The sequence below is a fragment of the Pipistrellus hanaki genome (genome assembly GCF_964339955.1).
Source record: "Pipistrellus hanaki genome assembly, chromosome: 3".
Taxonomy (NCBI): Eukaryota; Metazoa; Chordata; class Mammalia; order Chiroptera; family Vespertilionidae; genus Pipistrellus; species Pipistrellus hanaki.
In genome coordinates this window covers 52,478,137-52,494,013 of record NC_140505.1, presented here as the reverse complement: position 1 = coordinate 52,494,013, position 15,877 = coordinate 52,478,137, and the positions used below count along the sequence as shown (strand labels likewise).

Genomic DNA, 15,877 nt, shown 5'->3' with positions numbered 1-15,877 from the left:
AATACCACTGGCTAAGACTTATTAGTGTCTTAAATCTGATTTCTGTAAGTGATAATTAATAAGAAGAATGATTTAGCATTTTGACTTTACAGACATATTTTATTAGCATGGAATTGGAAAATAGCGATGGGCCACATGACCTTCCCTCTTTGCTCTAAAAAATCACTTATTTTTTAAGAAATGTCCCAATGTTGCTTTTTCTCCTAAATTTTAGACTTGGATTGTTTTTAAGGATGTTATGGAATTTCTTTCTTTTCTTTTTTAATATATTTTAATGATTTTTCACAGAGAGGAAGAGAGAAGGACAGAGAGTTAGAAAAATCAATGAGAGAGAAACTGATCAGCTGCCTCCTGCACACTCCCCTCTGGGGATGTGCCTGCAACCAAGCTACATGCCCCCGGCCAGAATCAAACCTGGGACCTTTCCATCTGCAGGCCAACACTCTATCCACTGTGCCAAACCGGTTAGGGCTGAATTGAATTTCTTGTGCCCAATGAGAGCACAATCTAGATATTATTTTCAAAGTGGATCTCCAAAGTGACAAAGATAGCCAAGAGTGGAGTTTGACTAAAACTCTTGAAAATTAATGTTTCTGAGGATGTGGTCTCAGAAGGCAGCCAAGAGGAGGGCTGGGCAAGTGCACACGTTGGGAGAAAGAACATCCTTCCACTTCTCTTCCCACTATGTGAGCATGGCAGGAGCTGTCAGTCACCTACTATTGGGATCCTCTACTGTCCCTTTAGGTTCCTCTTCTGCTCCTTTTGGTATTACTCAATGCATTTTAATGGGGGGAACATATGTCCTCTGAGAAGGGAGTCATTCATTTTTCTACCATTTAAGGTGTTTTTTTGCCTTTGTAACTCACTGTAACTCGATTATTTTTAGAAGGTTTGAGTTGTGGGAATGGTTGAGTTTATATGAAAGGATATATTTTTATTGTTTTAAAATATTTATTATTAATATGTGTTAATAACTTTATACATGTATTCAATAACTTTAATATTTGAAAATTATTAGCATTACTCTTATTTAAAAAACAGAATAGGCAATTATATATGATTTATGGAGTAGAAATTTATATTCTGATTGGATCAAGCATAGAACTTTAACTTCAATGCTGACCATTTGGGGTATTCTTACAAGATGTATCCGAGGGCAAAGTTGATTTTGTTAAATAACAAGTTTCACATTTACTTATGCATTTTGAGAATAGAACAGAAAACATGTTTCTTGTTAACAAAAAAAAAGGAAACTTAAATGTTCTCCAGCTCAAGATGTAAGAGAATTTTTATTTGTACTTAGAGCTTGAACAATTACAATGACAGAGAACTTGTATATTTACCACTCAATTTGTCCAATCATTGTTCACTTAATTAGTGTTTTATTTTAACAATGTTCAGTAAAATTTATTTTCTTTCTCAAAGAAAACAAGACCTCAGTGGGCGCATTAAAGTGAGTCCTGAAACAAATAAAAATATGAAGAGGTAAGATATTTAAAGCTTTTCCCTTCCTTTGTCTGGCATTTATAAGCATATTAGCAACCTGAGTGCCTGTATTCAGGACAGTAAATTGATCAAGCTGGAGCAGTTGTACTTTGGATACACAGACATGATCTCTTGCATTTTATTCTTGGTTAAAGTTTGCTGCCAGATAGATTTTGAGATGTTAAATGAGAATTTTGACTGAGCTCTTCTGAGCTAAATGATTTCAATGTATGTGTATATGTAGGTGTGTGTGTGTGTGTGTGTGTGTGTGTGTGTGTGTGTGTGTAGTATAATAAGTAGGAAAAGTAGGCTTAGACTTTTTCATATGGAAATAATATAATAATCCTATATAATGAAGAGCTAATATGCAAATGATCCACAGGCCCTCACACCATCATGCAGTAAAGGCTCAGACACTCAACACTGGGGAGACAGGAATGGGAACCAGTCAGGCACAAATGAGTTGAGAGACAGGAATGGGGACCAGCCAGACTATGGCCTGGGAGAGACAAGCTGCTTGCCCCGTGGTCCTGGGTGCCTTCAGCTACAGCCACAGCCCAGGCAAAGCCACCCACCTATGGACCCCTATGGCTGTGGCCAGCCCAAGTGAAGCCAGCCTGGGTCCTAGGTGCCTGTGGCCAGCCAGAGGGAGGGAAGCCTGGGTCCCAGGTGCTTGTGACCAACCAGAAGAGGGAATCCTGGGTCCTGGGTGTGGGGCAAGGCAGAAGCAGTTAGGGGCAGTCAGGCCAGCAGGGGAGCAGTTAGGAGTGATCAGGCTGGTAGGGGAGCCATTAGGGTTAGGGGCGACCAGGCTGGCAGGCAGGCAAGCAGTTAGGAGCCAACGGTCCCAGATTATGAGAGGCATTTGGACATCCTCCGAGGTGTCCTGGATTGGAGAGGGTGCAAGCCTGGCTGAGGGACATCCCCCATACCCCCGTGCACAAATTTTGTGCACCAGGCCTCTAGTTAATAAATAATAATATAAGAATAAACTCTGTTTCACATATTCATAACTCTAAACCTACTTATGTCCTTCCCTATACATATGTATGTGTGTATTGAAGGCACAGAGATACATACACTTATAGACACACACATATGTAGTGTGTGTGTCTATAGGTGTATATATTAACTAGGATTCTTCAATTAAGCAGAATAGGAGATATATAGATAGATAGAGATAGACAGATAGGTGGGGAGAGAGAAAGAGAGAGATTTATTAGAAGGAATTGGTTCATGCTGAGAACTCTCAAGCTCATATTTATGTAGCAAACTGTAGCTCCTAGTTTAAGTGTAAAGACCTGAGAACCAGGAGAGCTCATGGCATAAGTTCTTGTCCAAGGGCAGGAGAACAATGTCACAGAATAAGCAGTCAGGCAGGCTAAGTCCCGTTTTTCTTAGACACTAGTATTCTGTTCAGGGCTTCAACTGATTGGATGGGGCCTACTCATGTTAGGGAAGGCTATCTGCTTTACTCAGTCTAAGCATTCAAATATTAATTTCATCCAAAACCTCGAAGACACCCCCAGAATAATGTTTGACCAAATACCTGGTCACCCTGTGGTCCAGTCATGTTGAAACATGAAGTTAACCATTACAATTTGTGCATATAGAAGTATTGTGTGTATGTATATGTAAGTAGTGTTTGTTTGTGTGTGTGTGTGTGTAGTAGTAGTAGTAGTAGTAGTAGTATATGTATGTGGGTGTGTAAGTATGTATATATGTAAACTGTTTTCATGTGTGTAGTATATTTGTGTGTACTATATGTTATGTGGGTGAAGCATGGTGGGTGTTTAAGATGAGAAGCTTAACCAAGTGTACTTCATTAAGAGGTCTCCCACCCATGAATTGTCAAGTAAATCTGGAAAGCTTATGTCCTCTTGCTTTTTACTTTTCAAAAAGCAGATGGGAATAGATTTGAAACTGAGCTTGTGGGCATGTTGCTGAAAACAGTGTACCAAATAGTTCCATGTGGTTTTAGTAGAACTCGTTTCCATTCAGTTAACTCAGGACATGATATTATTAGATTCTAAATGTGTCACTGATGCCTGTAGGCCCAGGGAGCAGGGCCAGGGCTGGGGCAGCAGCAAAGCTGGGGCACACACTGCTCTCAGCAGCCTGGCTTGGTCAGAGGCCCACAGACTTGTACAGCTTTGCAACAAACAGATGGAAAAGAAAGCATTGATTTCCTTGGCTACATGGGTGGTTCAGGGTGGTATCTTGAGGTAGCGAATGTGAACAACGAATCCAAAAGACTGAGACTCAAATTCTGACTCTGTCACTGGCTAGCTATGTCTCTGTGCCTCAATTTACTCATCAACAAAATAGGAATCATAATACTACCATAACCAGCACATAGTAGATACAAGTAACTGTGAGCAGTAATAAAGATCAGGTGAATTTTGCTTTCTTAATGATTTATTCATCATTTAAATATTTAATTTACTTTGACTCTCTAGGAAATACCTTCTAATTTTTATAAGATTATTTCAAATCATCACCTATTGTTTTTCATATGTTGATGTGTATGTGTGTACTGCATGCCTATGTGTGACATGTGTTCACATACAAAAGTTTGTGGGGATTCATGTGTGTATGATTATGTGTGCAATATTCTGTAAACTTTTTTTAAAGTAAAATAAGATTATGCTCCCTTCCTTATTAAAAACTCTCAGCATTATCACATTTCAGATAGAATAAAATCTTAAGCCTTAATGATGGTCTTTTACTTGTTTAATAAGTCCAGCCAAAACTACCTTAGATTCCAGGCTCATTCCTACCTTACTGACTTTATGAACTTTGAAATTTTAATAACCTTACACTAATATGTACTTTATTTAATATGTTTAAAGAGATCAAAGTCTTGGCAATATAATGAAAGCAAACCTTACAACCAATACCAATATTACAAGGGAGGCATTACAATGCTTATTGTTGTGTTATTTATTTATTTTTATTGTTTTTGAGTACTCAAAGGTGGACATAGCATCCTAGGAATTTTTATTTTCAGTCACTGGCATTTAAATTTCACATACTTGGTTTAAGCAAAAACCAACAAAGTGTTTGAAAAATCAACAAGGAGTTTTCTGGAGTAGAATAGCTATTTCTGTCAGGTTAATTGTTTCATTATTTGTATGGAAAAGATTCAAATATTTTAGCTGCTTTTAGCCTGGGTATACACATTCTCAGACATTTGGATACAAGTAAAAATTCGAGTCAACATCTGGTTGCTTCCAAATATCTCTATCTTTGATGTATAGATGCAATCTCAGAGACTATGATATGATCTTAGTAGGGCCACAGGGCATGGAGAAATGGTAAGAAAAGCAAAATTCCATTAAGATCAAATGCAGGTACTCTAAAGGGTAACAATGAAATCCTAACATGTTTTCAGGGACTATAGAGAGTTTTATATTACAGTAAATATATTTTACATTTCAGAACTCCATGGATTTAATCTTTATAGTTTGTTGCCAACACAGAACTAGTAAAAAGATGTAGTTTTAACACACAGTACTAGAGGCAGATTTCAGGCTATATATATCATGAACATTAACAAACCGGTATATTAATTTTAATCCATTATTGAGAATAGTGAACTTGCTAAAGAGTGTCATTTACAAAATATATATTTTCCAAAGTTAATTTGAAAGTTCCTCAGCATGTTGAAGTATGATATTAAGAGGGTGCTTCTGGAATGTGCCTTGAGACATATATAGGGACTACTACAAAACATTTAGTGCACCTGGCAAAGGTCAAGAGTGTAGCATTAGATAAATCATGATAGCAACAGAGTCCTAGGATGGCATTTGCTACTAGCATAATGGCTCCAAGATTAAAATCCCTCGCTGAGTCTCCATGAGTTTTAGGCAGGTATAAGCTCTTACATTCTTCTGCATTGTCACCTTTACCAGTCTTCAACTCTTTGATCTCACCAAGTGTTGATACTGTTTCTGAATGTTAATAAATAATTTTGCCCACTTGTTATTAATCTCTCATTAACCTCAATTTTTTTTTAATGTTTTAAAGGGGCCAGAGTCTTGGCAATCTCAGCAGTGTGACCCCTGAAGTGAGCAGAAGTAGCTCAGGGTGAGGATTATGTCTGATCTTTCTTCCTTCCCCAACCGCAGCAATTTGTGGCACTCTTCAGAGCAGCTGTGTTGAAAAGTCTTTGAATTTGAATCGGGAAGTCTGGGCTTCATTATTTGCCACATGGTGCCTTGAACATGCTGGCTTAGGCTTCTACAGTTATAAAATGTTTCTCTCACCTTTATCACTTGATTATTGAAAGAATGATTATAAAAATAATGGGTATAAAATCCCATTAAAGCAAAAATGCACTGTAAATGTAAATCATTAACAAAACAAAATAAAACAAAAAAAAAGAGTACAGCTATAGCATCAGAGGGGGAAGGTGAAAGTTTTTGGCAAATCACTAAATAATTCCTGAATGTTTTTTTAAAGCTCAATCTTGTCTACTTTTATGGTTTTATTTTCAGGGTAAATGACAAACCAGTATGCCAATGATTTGTATAGAGGTTTTTTTTTTTTCTCTCTCTTTTAAATGAAGGGAATAAACTGGTATTAATTCAAATGCCAAAACTTAATAGCATAATTCATCTTGAGTATATATATTATTTAAATTAATATACTTAGTTGATTTAATTCCATTTTTACTTACCATGTGTTTGCTTTTTGATTTAAAGTTCCAAAGACCTTGAAAACCTCATCAAAGTGAATCCAGGAACAGACAAAAGTGTGCAAGGGTGAGATTTAATAAGCTCTTCTTTTCCATTTCATGTTGACCCAGTGTTTAAAATAGAATTAAATCATCATTCCAGCTGACTGGCACTCGAAAGTTCAGGAAAAGTCATGTAACCTCCACAACCTTATATCTGAAATGTTAACAATTTTGACCAATTAGGTGAATAGTTGTTTTTTCAGGATGGACAGGACAGTTTTATTCATTGATTTGTTTATTTTATTTTATTTTATTTATTTATTTATTTTTGAGCAGAGGGATGGCACGGGAAAGGGGAAAGAGAACTGGACTGGAACCAGCACATGTGGGTCCAGGCTTGGCTCTGCCCTCACTAACTGTATGAATGTGATTGGTACCTCTCTGTTTGGGCTTCAGTTTTCTCATCCTCAAAGCGAGGAAGCTAGACCAATGGCTCTCTAGTTACTTCCAACGCTAATTCCATCACTATGTCTCAGTAAGATGGCTGGAGTAATGGAAAGTGCTTGCACTATGGAGTTAGATTACTTAGCTTAAAATTTCAACCCTGCCTCCCTTAGCCATGTAGAAAAATCTTAATCTTTCTGTATCTCAGTTTTTCCCTTTGTGAAATTGGGATGGTAGTTCTTCTGTCATAGATTTGAGGTGAGGTTTAAATCACAATAATTATGTAAATCACTTAGAACAGTGCCTGGCCCATCACAGATATTCAAAAAGCTTTAGTTATTATTTATTATTTCTATGCAGTTATAATTAGGGCCTCAATAAATATATTCATAGACAGCATGGAAAAACTCTAACCCTATGAGATACCTCTGTTATAATAAATACTTCATTATAACATGTTTTTGTAATAAAATGTCCCTAACTTTTAATAAATATTTGCAACTGTGTGATATAAATTGACCATTGATCTGATCATTTCTATAATCTTTTAAAGGAACCAAAGTGTTGACAGCCTTATCAAAGTGACTCCTGAAACAAACAGAACTAACCAAAGGTGAGGTTCCTGGAACTCTCCTATCTCTTATGCCCTTTTTTTTCTATTCAACTTAAAAACATGATAAAATTTATTGTCCCATCATGGAGACAGCCAGTGATGGCACTAAAAATCAATAACTCTGTGTCAGCAATCTGGCATTTACGTCCTTTGCTCAGGGATCCCTGGCTGTGAGCTTTAGTGGAAGAGAAGGAATTCTTTAAAGTATTTCTTATCAGTATGGGATTTGTGTTCCATGCTTGGGGTTCCCTCAAAATGAATCAGAATTGCCCAGGAGGTGAAGCATCATCCCAAAACAATTTCCTAGAGATAAGTACTCTAAATAAGTTTTATTTTATTTTATTTACTTTTTAAAATCTTTATTGTTGAAAGTTTTACACATATTCCCCTTTTCCCTGTTGACATCTTCTAGCCCATGTCGCCAAGCCCAAAGGAAATTTCTCTTTCCTTCCTCCTCCCTTGTTTACTCCCTTCTACTCTTGCTTACAGAAACCCTAAAATTGGGATATCATTTAAAAAATGATTCTTAGTTCATTGAAATAATAGGAATATAAAGAATGACATCTGTCTGCCTACCCATTGTTGCTCAGTGGTTGAGCATTGACTCGCGAATCAGGAGGTCATGGTTAGATTCCCAGGCAGGGCACTTGCCCGGGTTGCAGGCTCAATCACCCACAGGGGATATGCAGGAGGCAGCCTAGAGATGATTCCTTCTCATCATTGATGTTTCTGTCTCTCTCTCTCTCCCTCTCCCTTCCTCTCTAAAACCAATAAATAACATATTTTTAAAAAATGACATTTGTCTTTTATATAGAGGGAATTTACTCTAAGACACATTATGTTAAGTAAGCAAAAAGATATCAAAACCATTAATCTATAAACATATATTGTTATGGTAGTTTGAACATGAGTTAAATACATTTTGTATTTTTTTTTTCCTGGTAGATTTCCTATCTTTACACATAGGAATGCTCTTCTTTTACACTATGTAGCTATCATAAAAAGATTCTTAGGATAGGTAAGCAACTTTTGCTTGAAGGTTCTAGGCAGTAAATACTTAAGGTCTCGGGTGGGGGGGGGGGGTCCAAAACAGTTCTGTTTTAACTAGTGAACTGGACAGCCATACATAATACATTATAAACAAATGGGTGTGGCCATGTTCCAATAAAACTTTATTTACAAAACCAGACTGCAGGCTGGACTAGATAGTATTTTATGTGGGTGTGAAAGATGAATTCTGAATATAGTTTGGGTAACTTCCCAAACACAGCCTACTGCCCACCCATCCCCACCCTTTGCATATATTTTATTTTATGGTTTTCCAAAAATTTCATCACTCTTTTATCTGAATATTTAATGCTAACTTGTCCTTAGTTTTTTTCCCCACCAAATAAGAATATAACATTATTGTCTTTGTCTGGGAGTCAGATACTGAGTTTAGAGGCTATATAATATTTTACTTTGCAGGTTAAGATTCAGTGAAAGATAGGTCTCCCTTGTTTCTCTTTAAAAAAGACTTAGTTTCTATAGCTTGTAAAGCACTCAGCGCTCAAGTACTTATTAGTCATTATTTATTGGTGTCATTGTTACTGTTACTATTTTTTCTTCATTGTTGGGTCCTTGTAGCCCTACTCTGTGCTTAAGTCAAAGAAGATAGCAGCCAGCCAATGTGGTTCAGTTGGTTGAGCATTGTCCCATGTATTAGGAAGTTGCCAGTTCAATTCCTAGTCAGGGCACATGCCCAGGTTGCAAGGTCAATCCCCAGTAAGGGATGTGCAGGAGGCAACCGATCAATGTTTTATCTCCCTCTCCCTCTAAAATAAATTAAAAATTATTTTTAAAAAAAAGATAGAAAAGAAATTATCCTATTATGTTGAAACTTATAAAATGATTAATAGTCAACCATTTTTGACCCTCCAAATGATAATTTCATACAGTTCAACACAGTGCAGATGGGAAGACGTACATAAAATGAGTTTATAGGTTAATTCAAAAATTATTTAAGTGATATAATTCTTTCTGATCTTAGTTTCTCCTCAGGATCTATAATATTGTCCCCACAATAAAGTACATCAAATTAGGGTTCTTATTCAGGCTCTTTGGTATTAGGGTTTGTATAAAAGCCCTGTGTAATAGCAAAAATGTCCCTTTAAGGTTATGATTGCCTATTTGAATGTTTAGAATAAAAACAACTTTTATAACCTGAAGTCTTACTAGTTCTGATTTAGCATTGCATAAAGTGTGATTCTGAAGTGGTTTGATTTATATTTTGAAGTGACCTTAATATTACATATTCATGTTATATATATTGCTATATATCTTAGAATCGGAAAATAACTTTTTTTGGAGTCTCAGTTTTTAAATTTGTTTAGTTGGTTGGGTTTTTTTTGGAGAAGAGGGAGAGAGATATAGAGAACATGAAAATGATGAGCAATTTTATATTTTCCTCTTATTAAAACCTCCAAAAATATTCTAAATGCTAATTCTACTATATAATATATAATATATATATATAATAAAATATTATATGGATAATAAGGAATTTGTAAGTAATTTAAATTTGAGGTTGCCTTTAAAGAAATGAAATAAAATGAAAATGAATTTTCATAAGTACAAAATTATGCAAGAAATGGATAGTAGCAATCTGTTTTTTCCTAGGACTAAAAAGAGAATTTAAATAATGATGAAGTTTTAAGTTAGCATAAATCAGCCCTGACCAGGTAGCTCAGTTGCTTAGAGTGTCATCCCAATCTGCCAAGGTTGTGGGTTTGATCCCCAGTCAGGGCACATATAAGAATCAACCAATGAATGCATAAATAGTAGAATAACAAATTTGTATTCTTCTCTCTCCCTTCCTCTCTCTTTGATCCTAAAATCAATCAATAAAAAAATTAAATTAGCAACAATCATTTAATTAAATATTAAGGTTGAATATGCACATTATTGATTTTAGTTTATGTTTTAGGAACCAAGACCTGAACAATCTTATCAAAGTGATCCCCTCAGCAAACAAGAGGTAAGTTTATTAAGATTATTTAAGACTCCAATTTATGCCAAAAAATAAAATTATTTTCTTTGGCTAAGGATATTTTGTGAGGGGGGGAGGGGGGACATGAGAAATGATGAGAACAAATTTATTTATTTTGTTTTGTTTTATTTTATTTTGTTTTTAATCCTCACCAGAGGATATTTTTCCATTGACTTCTAGAGAGAGTGGAAGAGAGAGGGAAGACAGAGAGAAATATCAATATGAGAGAAACACATTGATTGGTTGCCTCCTGCATGCAACCTGACCAGGGCCAGGGCTAGGAAGGAGCCTGAAACCAATATACATGCCCTTGACCAGAATGGAACATGGGACCCTTTGATGCACAGGTAGATGCTCTATGTATTTATCCAAGCTATCTAGGGCAAATTGATTTGTTGGTGTATAATAATGCTATAAAGATTTTTCTTTTATTATTGCTTTCATTTATTCCATTAGAATATAGTTTAAAATAATAATATTAAAGCTAATTCTGTATAACAAGAAGCCTGGTGCACAGACTCGTGCACTGGTGGGATACCTTGGCCTGTGGGGATCAATGGAACTCCATCCCTCCGCAGCCAGGCCTTATCTCCCAGCTTGTGGGGGAGGGGCATGCAGGGGGAGTATCCACAGGAGAGACTCCTGCCACTGCAGTGGTGCTCGCTAGCCCTTGAGCTTGGTGTCTAGTGCCTGTTGGTCAGCTGAGCGGGACCACACTGACCACCAGGGGGCAGCTCCTGTGTTGAGTGTCTGCCCCCTGGTGGTCAATGTGCATCATAGCTACCAGCTGGCCATCTAGTCAGTTAGGATTTTATATATATAGACTAGTGGCCTGGTGCACAAAATTCGTGCAAAAGTGGGGTGTCCCTCAGCCCAGCCTGCACCCTTTCCAATCTGGGAGCCCTCAAGGGATGTCCGACTGCCCATTTAGGCCCAATCCCACCTAAATGGGCAGTCAGACATTTCTCTTACAATTCTGGCTCCTAATCGCTCATCTGCTTGCCTGCCTGGTCACCCCTAACTGCCTTCCCTGCCAGCCTGATCGCCCCTCACTGCCTCTGTGTGCTGGCTTGATCGCCCCTAACTGTACCCCCCGCTGGTCTAGGTCCCCTAACTGCCCCCCACTTCCAGCAAGGTCGCCCCCAATTGTCCCCTCCCTGCTGGCCTGGTTGCTCCTAACTGCCTCCCTTCTCTGGTGGCCTGGTTGCCCTACACAGCCTGCTGTTCAGTCATTTGGTTGTTCTTCACTAACCCTCCTGCTGGCCTGGTTGCCCCATGCAGCCTGCTGTTCAGTCATTTGGTCATCCCTCACTAGCCCCCCCCTGCCAGCCTGGTCTTAGGCAGCCATCTTGTGATGGAGTGAGGGTTAATTTGCATAGTACCTCTTTATTATATAGCATACTAGGCACCTATTGCAGGAATATTTCTGCAAGGATTCTGGTGGGCTTCCCTCCAGCCACAGCCACCTCCTCTGCCCCCTCACCTCTCCCTCTGTGACAGGCAGGATGGAGTGGGACGGGATGGGCGGGAGAGGCAGCCACCACCACCACCACATGCCTTGCCCTGCACACTTGATCCACTGTGCCAACTGCTGCTGCTGCCTCCTGGGCCATGCACACTACCACCTTCACCACTATGCACTCTGACCTGCCATGCCCACTGCCACCACCTCCATGGCTGCGTGCGCCGCCACTGCATGCCCCGCCCCATCCCCCACTTGCTGCCAGTGCTTTCCCTCCAGCAGCCGCAGCCGCCTTGCTTTCCACTTTCCCTCCCTCTTCCTTCTATGCTGTCTTCAGTCTTCACTCCTCCCTCCCTTTTTATATGCAAATCAACCACCATCTTTGTTGGGTTAATTTGCATACTTGCTCTGATTGGCTGGTGGGTGTGGCTTGTGTAGCGGGGTGGTGGTTAATTTGCATATTACTCTATTATTAGGTTAGATATCTTGACAATGTTTTCATGATTTTTGTTTTTGAGTTTAGTTGGTACATATGAAAATGCAAAATCTTAGAGGTGAAATATAGGAACTTCAAGGAATTCATAGCCCAGTTAGTTTGAACAATTTGAAAACCTTTGTTTCAGTTTAACCTAATCAATTTACAGAAAAGGAATTTAAGATTCAGAAAAGGTAGGTGATTTAACTAGGGTCATAGAGAAAACTGATGGGAGACTGATAGTTCTGTGCTCCAAGTAATTATTGAGCATCAACTGGTTTGAAGTTTACAACTAGGTGTCATGAGTAGCACATGAGATATAATTATAGGCCATGAACGCCAAAAGGAGAATTCGGTAGACATACTGAATCTTATTAACAGCAGGCAATTATCATAGATTAAAGCTAATTATATACCAGAGATGTCATTCCGAGACAATAATAGGCTTTCAATTTAATTTATTGCATTTTGGAATACTCATGTACTTTTTGCTGGATATAGAATGCATTCTTAGCATGCTACACTTAAAAAGAAAAAAAAGGCATTAAATAGCTAACTTAATAAACATGAAAAGTGATAAATTTCAGATTCCTAGATTCCTAGGAGTAGAAGATGTTAGAGATGGGAAGAGCCTTAGAGATGACCCAATCCAATTTCCCCATTTTATGTGAGAATACCGAGGCCAGGGACAAAAATCTGTCTTCTGTGAGTTCTTCTAATTTCTAGCCTGACTACCCTTGTTTAAACCACAGCACACAGACTTTGATCTTAAAATAAATGAAAAGTAATTGAGAACCTTGGGAAATAAAGGAAGCTGTAAGGATGGGATTATTGCTCTTGCCATGGGACAGCCAGTCTTTACTGCTTTAAGGGTCATTTGAATGATTATTTCATAGAATGATTACTGCCAACTACTTTACAGCTTTTAGAGTACATGGAAGTAATAATAGGTTTTAATATTCCAATGTATCTCTTTACTACATCCTTAACGCAAAATAAATTAAATCAGTAATTTCAGTAGAAAAAAATGTCATATTTTTCCTGTATAAAATGCAGATATAAGATTCCTGTGGTTTCAGGTACCCAGGGCCTGAAAAAATAACTATAAATTTGTTGTTTTCAATTCATTGAGATAAATTGCATGCACTGTCAATCAAGGCAAATCAGGACTGTTACTGAGATCCTTATTTTATTAACACACAGTATTGCCTTTTTAGGACTAGGAATAGAATATAGTGTACATTTATGTTTTCTAAGTTAGTATTTCTCAAACTGTGGGCTGCATCCCATTACAGGGTTTTGTAATTAGTTTAGTGAATGGCAATCAGAAATTTTTCTCAAGTAAAATGAATTAAATAGAGTAGAAAACAAGAGTTTTTATATAGTGAGGATATTAGTTTGTGACATTTATGTTTCATTGTGTGTGTGTCTGTCTGAATAAAGAGAGTATTGGGCTTTGATGTAAAATATGTTTTCTAATGGGCTTTACAAAACAGTAGCTTAACTATCACTGTTCTAGGTAGTTGGATGAATCCAATTTTCTATGTTCAGCAGAACAGTTAAAATGGAAGTTCTCATGTTTATGGTTAATTTATAAATTCAAAGATTCTTGCTTTTGAGCATATTATCTCCTCTACAAAGTTTTAGTCTTTGTATTTTTTTCTTCTAATATGTCACATTAACATAATTTAAAAAATTGTTATCTTCCAGGCATGTTTTTGCCTTAAGGCAGATTGATAGTTTTTTTTTGTTGTTGTTGTTGTTGTTTTTTTTTTTTTTGCAATGGATATTTTAAATATGTTAATCATTATTTTAACAGTAATTGTAGATACCAGTTGATTATTTTTGAGAATAATATTATTGAAGACTTGAGGCCCAGTGCACAAATCCATGCATCAGTGGGGTCCCTCAGACTGGTCTGCAGAATTGGGCCAAAACCAGCTCTCAGACATCCCCAAAGGGTCCCTGATTGCAAGAGGGCACAGGTCAGGCTGAGGGACCCCACCGGTTCATGATTGGGGTGGGGAGGGACACGGGAGGTTGGCCAGCTGGGGAGGGACCATGGGAATGCTCCAGGGCATGTTTGGCATGTCTTGCTCAATCTCAATCGGCTAGACTCCAGCAGTAAGCTAACTTACCGGTTGGAGCGTCTGCCTCCTGATGGTCAGTGCATATTATAGGGAGAGTTGAGCATCCTTAGCATATCATTAGCATTCTATGCTTTGATTGGTTGTATGGCCGACCAGCTGACTGGACACTTAGCATATTAGGCTTTTATTATATAGGATAATTCAAAAGAGAGAAAATTCAGTGAGTGGCTTTCTGCCTACCACAGGGGTCTAAGGTGATGAGATCAAACTGAGTGAATCCATGGGCTAGTGGGAAGCACATCCTATGGAGAAGCCTAGGCTGGGGACCTTTTTTAGATCTTTTTGATGATTAACCTCTATGAGGCTCCCCTTCTCTTGCATCAATGTTTTTCATGAGTAAAATATATTTTATTTTTATATGATTAAGAGGGTTGTTGGAGGGAAGGTGGTATAGGCAGGTTGCTGTCCAAAATGGTGCTGGGAGCAGATGTCAGTCCTGTGACTTCTGGACATGGCGGGCTATTGTATTTCTTTGAATAGATATCAAAAAGGAGTTTAGAGGAACACTTTGAGAAGTCACAACTTTCCAGCATCTGAAACAAGGCATTATACACAATGAAGCAGTGAATGCTAGCAAACCATGTGAAAGCAAATATTGTTCTGTGACTGGGAAAAGAAACTGGTAGGAGTGCAAATAGGAATCAGACATTTTCAGAGGATGTTATTCATTTGACCATGAACAACGGAGTTTAATTTGGTTTTGCAGTCATCATAGAGGGAAGAAAACCCAATTTTGATGGATTGCTGAAACTCACACTAATGCCAAATCTTATGTTAAGTGTAATCCTAATTTTATAGCTTATATTTAAATTATATAGATATATATATTTAGTTGGTGAATATGATTTTTAAAATAGCAAGGTCATTAGAATCAGTTTGTATCTTCAAAAAGTTAAAACATTTCAGAGTGGCTCTAGCTGTTTTGGTTCAGTGGATAGAGTGTTGGCCTGTGAACTGAAGGGTCCAAGTTTGATTCCAGTCAAGGGCACGTGCCCTGGTTGTGGGCTTGACCCCCCAGTAGGGTGCATGCAGGAGGCAGCCAATCAGTGATTCTCATCATTGATGTTTCTATCTCTCTCTCCCTATCTGAAATCAATAACAAACATATTTAAATTAAAAAACAAACAAACAAACAAACATTTCAGAGTGAAAAGTACTAAATCACCAGATGTCCACGGTGAACACTTCGTCAGTGTGTGCCCTAGGCTTTGGCAAGGAAGCATGTGAAATCAGAGTAACTTGCCTTCTGATCCAGCACCATTTATCCTCCTCTGGATTGGTTAAAAAAAAACTTATTTCAAGGTTGTTCTGGGCCAAATCAATACATCTCAAACTAAGTGGTAAGATAACAAATCCTTTCTTCCTATTCCCAACCAACTTAAACCCTTATTACCACTAACCGAGTTGCTTTCATTTTTTTCCACTTAAAGAAATCAAGATCTTAACAAGCTCATCAAAGTGAATTCTGAAACTCTCACCAACAATCGGAGGTAATAGAACTGTACTAATTTTTGTGCTTTATCGGGAAGACTATTTTGT

The 15,877-nt window shown here is 37.8% G+C and overlaps 1 protein-coding gene across 3 annotated transcripts in view; it reads left to right on the top strand.

Annotated features, from left to right (window-relative positions):
• Positions 1 to 15,877, top strand: part of SCEL (sciellin) — a 110,616-nt gene that overhangs the window by 72,444 nt on the left and 22,295 nt on the right. For all 3 annotated transcript variants that reach the window (XM_084877119.1, XM_084877120.1, XM_084877121.1), the window contains 6 exons: positions 1,426 to 1,485; positions 5,515 to 5,574; positions 6,192 to 6,251; positions 7,164 to 7,223; positions 10,189 to 10,239; positions 15,769 to 15,828. In XM_084877119.1, coding sequence (XP_084733245.1) covers positions 1,426 to 1,485; positions 5,515 to 5,574; positions 6,192 to 6,251; positions 7,164 to 7,223; positions 10,189 to 10,239; positions 15,769 to 15,828 — 351 coding nt within the window. The remainder of the gene's footprint in view (positions 1 to 1,425; positions 1,486 to 5,514; positions 5,575 to 6,191; positions 6,252 to 7,163; positions 7,224 to 10,188; positions 10,240 to 15,768; positions 15,829 to 15,877) is intronic.